This window comes from Alligator sinensis, unplaced genomic scaffold (genome assembly GCF_000455745.1).
Source record: "Alligator sinensis unplaced genomic scaffold, ASM45574v1 scaffold308_1, whole genome shotgun sequence".
NCBI classification, from domain to species: Eukaryota; Metazoa; Chordata; order Crocodylia; family Alligatoridae; genus Alligator; species Alligator sinensis.
In genome coordinates this window covers 2,295,950-2,300,233 of record NW_005842041.1, presented here as the reverse complement: position 1 = coordinate 2,300,233, position 4,284 = coordinate 2,295,950, and the positions used below count along the sequence as shown (strand labels likewise).

Here is a 4,284-nt window from a genome sequence, read left to right as displayed (position 1 = left end):
CTGCCCCCCCCCCCACCCTGGGAATAATCCAGCACAGTCCTGGCCCCCACCCGCAGCCCACCCCACCCATGCCCCTTGCAGATCTGGGGGGCACATGCCCCCCGTGCCCTTCTGGGGTGTATGCAGCAGCAGAAGCCGCCCCCCACTCTCTACGCCCCCGAGACAAGCTGCAGTTCTGTCCCATGCCCCACCCCGGTTGGGCAGCACCTGCCCCAGCCCCACTCCCTCCCTCAGCATGGGGGGCGTTGATCTGCTCCCCCCACGACCCTTCCCTTCCACCACAACAGATTTACCAGCTGGACGCAGCTCTTCAAGCTGCTGGGCTGTGCTCTTCACTGCCTGAGTGCTGTGCTGTGGCTGCACACATGCACGAGCATTTATCAACCAAATTATCAGCCACATCAGGCCGATTTCTAATACACTCAATTTTCTTTATATTGGTGCGGCTCTGATATCGGTCCAATGTATCAGTGCAACTCTTACTGCCTGTGCTATGTGCGCGGGGGAGGTAAGCGAGGGAAGGTGTGCTGGGCCACGTGTGCAGCGGGAAAAGCCTGGGGGAGGGACCGCCCACATAGTGAGCTGCCTTCAGTCAATGACCAGCACCTTATGTGGCCCCCAGGACTGTGGCCTGTTCAGCACGTGGCCCCCAGCTTCCTGGAAGTTGGACTGTTCTTCAGTAAACTATGATAGGTACCTTTCCTATGCATGCATGCATGCACTAATGGAAAAAAAATGAGGGGAGTTTGGGAGAGGAATGATAAAAATGAGAACAAAGATAAAAATGGGATCTTTCACTCATGCTGTTGTGAGTACTAGTTTTCTGGAGGTTTGGTTGAAGCCTGCAATGCGCGTGGGTCTCTTTGTTAAGTGACAAACTAGTCAGGATGATTCCCTGGAGGAAAACGCATCTCCCACTTCTGTTTCCTCTGGGTGGCTTTTCCAGGGAAGTGGGAGCCATGTAGCCTTGGATATTGCTAACAGCACAAGAGGAAAAAGTCTATTTCCATTCTGCCTGACCTTTGCTTTCATAAGGATCTTTTCCCCTTGCTGTCCCTCATGGATTGCTATAAGGCGAGTTCAGTGACCTCAAGTGTCCCGACAGCCAGTGTGGTCCCATTCTCTCACAGGGGAATCCTTAGGCCTTAAGTCATTGCGGAAATTTTCAGTTGTTAAATCATTTAGCTTAAATGACAGTCTGATGATCTTCAAAAAATATGAAAAACAGGGCGTGTGAACTTGGCTGCTAAGGAAATGGACAACTGACTTGTCAGTTAATACAAATGTATACAGACAATTTTTACTATCTCCAGGAATGAATTTTTTTAAAGACAGGTCATTGTGTTCAGAATTTGCTGAAATATTCTGGACTTTCCAATGACAAAGAATTGGGAACTAATATACATTTCTAGCTTGTCCCAATGGCTTTTGATCTAAAAATTAGAAGACATTTTATATATTTTATTAGAATATATTTTTAAATGCATCGACATTTTAAAAATATAAGTTTGTCCCATGCAAATCCATGCTTGTAATTAGGAAAAGGCATATTGAAGTGAGACGTTTGGGTTGTTTCCAGTTGTAAGTTCTTACATCTGAAGTTCACTAAGAGCCAAGTAGGTATGTCAACATTAACAGGCATAGAATTGACTGACCCAGCGTAGTGTTCAATCTTTTTTCCTTGGTGGGCTGCATGGGCAGTGCCTGGTCTATCTGCATGTCAGATCTAGCCAGTGGCCCTGATCTGGTGCCCAGGGCCCCATCTGGACATATGGAAGGAGGTAGGGGGCAACCTGGGCCCAATCCAGCTGCATGGGGGGAAACAGGCATGGCCCAGCCCCGATTCAGCCATGCTTCAGGAGGGGAGCATGGCCTGGCCCCCAACCCATCCGTGCAGAGAAAACAGGGCATGGCCCAGCCCCATTTCAACTATGTGGGGCGAAGGGGGTCTGGGCTAGCCCCAGTCTGGTTTGTGTGGGAGAGGGGGCATGGGAGTTTGATATTGGAGGAGGGTGGCAGCATAATGGCCGCTGCTCCCCCACTGTCAAATTTCCTGACCTATGGGGAGCCCCATGGGCCAGATGGGTGCTTCTGGGGGTAGGGCAGTGCACCATTTGGCCCACAGGCTGGAGGTTGAGCACCCCTAGACTAACAGGAGGAAAAAGAAGGTATATTGAGCAAAATGGGAGGAATTAGCAGACTGCTTAAGAACAGTAATTGGTGAAAGCACTGAATAAATTAACTAATTACGTTATTTGTGTTTTTTACATTTTAGAGATGAAATTGGATTAATCCCCTGTCCTGAAGCAAGGTATAACCGGAGCCCCATAGTGCTGGTACAGAACAAACTTGGTGTGGAGAGCTGGTGCGTCAAGTTCCTTTTGCCATATGTCCATAACAAGCTCCTCCACTATAGACAAAGAAAGCAATGGCTCAACAAAGACGGTAAGTACTTGATTGACTAAATTCCTCTCTGATTCCTAGTGTGTAGTTTTTTATTATCTATTGCGAAATACCACAGACATTTTAAGAAATACTGTGTTGGGGAGACTACCCAAAGCTGTATTGGAACAGCTTCATGGCAGAGAGAATGGATCTATTGTACAAGCTAAATCTCCAGTTTCTTCTACCCAAACTGAAACTCCAATTCATTTTTCTTTTTCCTAAGCTGGCAGCGATGTAAAGAATGAAACAAGTAATTTTACTAAATTAGGACAAATGTTACTGTCCTTAGAGACAATTTTATCTAGCTCTTCTCGATCAGATGTATGGTCATGATGCTAGGTGGCTCTGAGATGGAAAAGGAGCACAAGATTTTCAAGGCTCAGAGGATTACATGGGGAAATATTATTTGTATAAACAGCTTGGTATTGTACAGCTCCTGTTTATTAACTCATTTTTGTAGGCGTGTAAAGATATTGTTGACTTTGAATGGTTTCTGCATTCTTTTTTTTATCAAAAGATAGTAAATGTATAAATTAGGAGAGATAAGTTGGTATAAAATTGACACCATTTTTTTACTGGGCAAAAATCACTTGGCTGTTTCTCTGTAAAACACAGTTGTGTTTGGTGTAAGATACAGCTAGAAGGTTAGATCCATCTTAGCAACATGGAATTTCTCATTGTTCTACTGGACTATCATAGACTTCACTCTCTGAAAAAACTGATGTGCTTCTCTTACATGGACTGAAAAGCATGCTGGTTGGATGGGTACAGTGTTTGGGATGTTACAACTACAAATAATTTGCGTTGTGAAGAGTGTAAAAGCCTGTAAAGCTGTAGAATCATAATATCATGTTTACTTGAATCTAATATGAGGCTTTTTTCCCCCATTCAACATGTGGGGAGGGAGCTTTTTGTCTTACAATCAAGTATAAATTGCGGGGGTGAGAGGAGGAACAGAGGCTGCAGCTCTGACTGCAGCCCTGAGCCCAGGGCTGGAGTTGAAACCACAGCCACTGCCCCCCTTGCCACCTGCCCCCCCTTCCCCCCTACTCCTGCAGCCTCTGCTCCCCACCGCTGCTTACCCTCCCCTTGCAGCTCTGGCTCCTGCTGGGGCCTCAGTCCAGCTGGGAGCACAGAGTATGTGCTGCCACCAACCACAGCCTGACTACACAGCAGCCACAGCAGCGCTGGCCCCAGCTCCAGAAAAGCTGCTGTGTGGCCAGGCTGGGGCTGGAGGCATCACATGATTCATGTTCCTTGTCTAGGGCAGGAGCAGGGCCCCAGCAGGAGCTGGAGCAGCAAGGGAAAAGTAAGTAACAGTGGGGGAGGAAAGAATTAGGTCAGGCATTGGTGGGGGGGAAGGGAGGACAAGTGCCACAGGCACCACAGGGGCATGCAGGAGTGGGGGCAAGTGGCAGAGGAAGCCAAGCAGGGTTGGCAAGCACTGAGGAGGGGGGGCAGGTAGAAGGGGTACAATTAGGGGATAGGCAGCAGGGGGTGCAGGCAACACGGGGGTAGGTGTGGGGCATGCAGTCATTGAGTAAAGGGGTCAGGCAGCCAGGGCGGCAAGGGTGGGGAGAGGCAGCAAGGGACAGAGGTCAGGCCACTTGACTCCCTTGCTGTTTGACCCACTACCACCTCCCACCTTGCCACTGCTTTCTCCAGGACAATGCTGGGGCAGAATGAATTTAAGATAGCCTTCCAAACATTAGATTCTAGACATGTAAGATGTATAATAAATTTATAAACTTCCATGTCTAGAATTAATTATTGGGGGGTCATCTTAAATTAATTATTGGGGGGTCTTGGATTTGGGTAAATGTGGCAATTTAACAGAAT

At 47.7% G+C, this 4,284-nt stretch overlaps 1 protein-coding gene across 9 annotated transcripts in view; it reads left to right on the top strand.

Moving 5' to 3' along the window:
- Positions 1–4,284, top strand: part of PTAR1 (protein prenyltransferase alpha subunit repeat containing 1) — a 58,718-nt gene that overhangs the window by 10,935 nt on the left and 43,499 nt on the right. For all 9 annotated transcript variants that reach the window (XR_003093818.1, XR_003093817.1, XM_025202985.1 and 6 more), the window contains exon 2: positions 2,276–2,445. Coding sequence is in view for 7 of the 9 variants with exons in the window: in XM_025202985.1 (XP_025058770.1) it covers positions 2,276–2,445 (170 nt within the window). In the remaining 2 variants the exon portion in view is untranslated. The remainder of the gene's footprint in view (positions 1–2,275; positions 2,446–4,284) is intronic.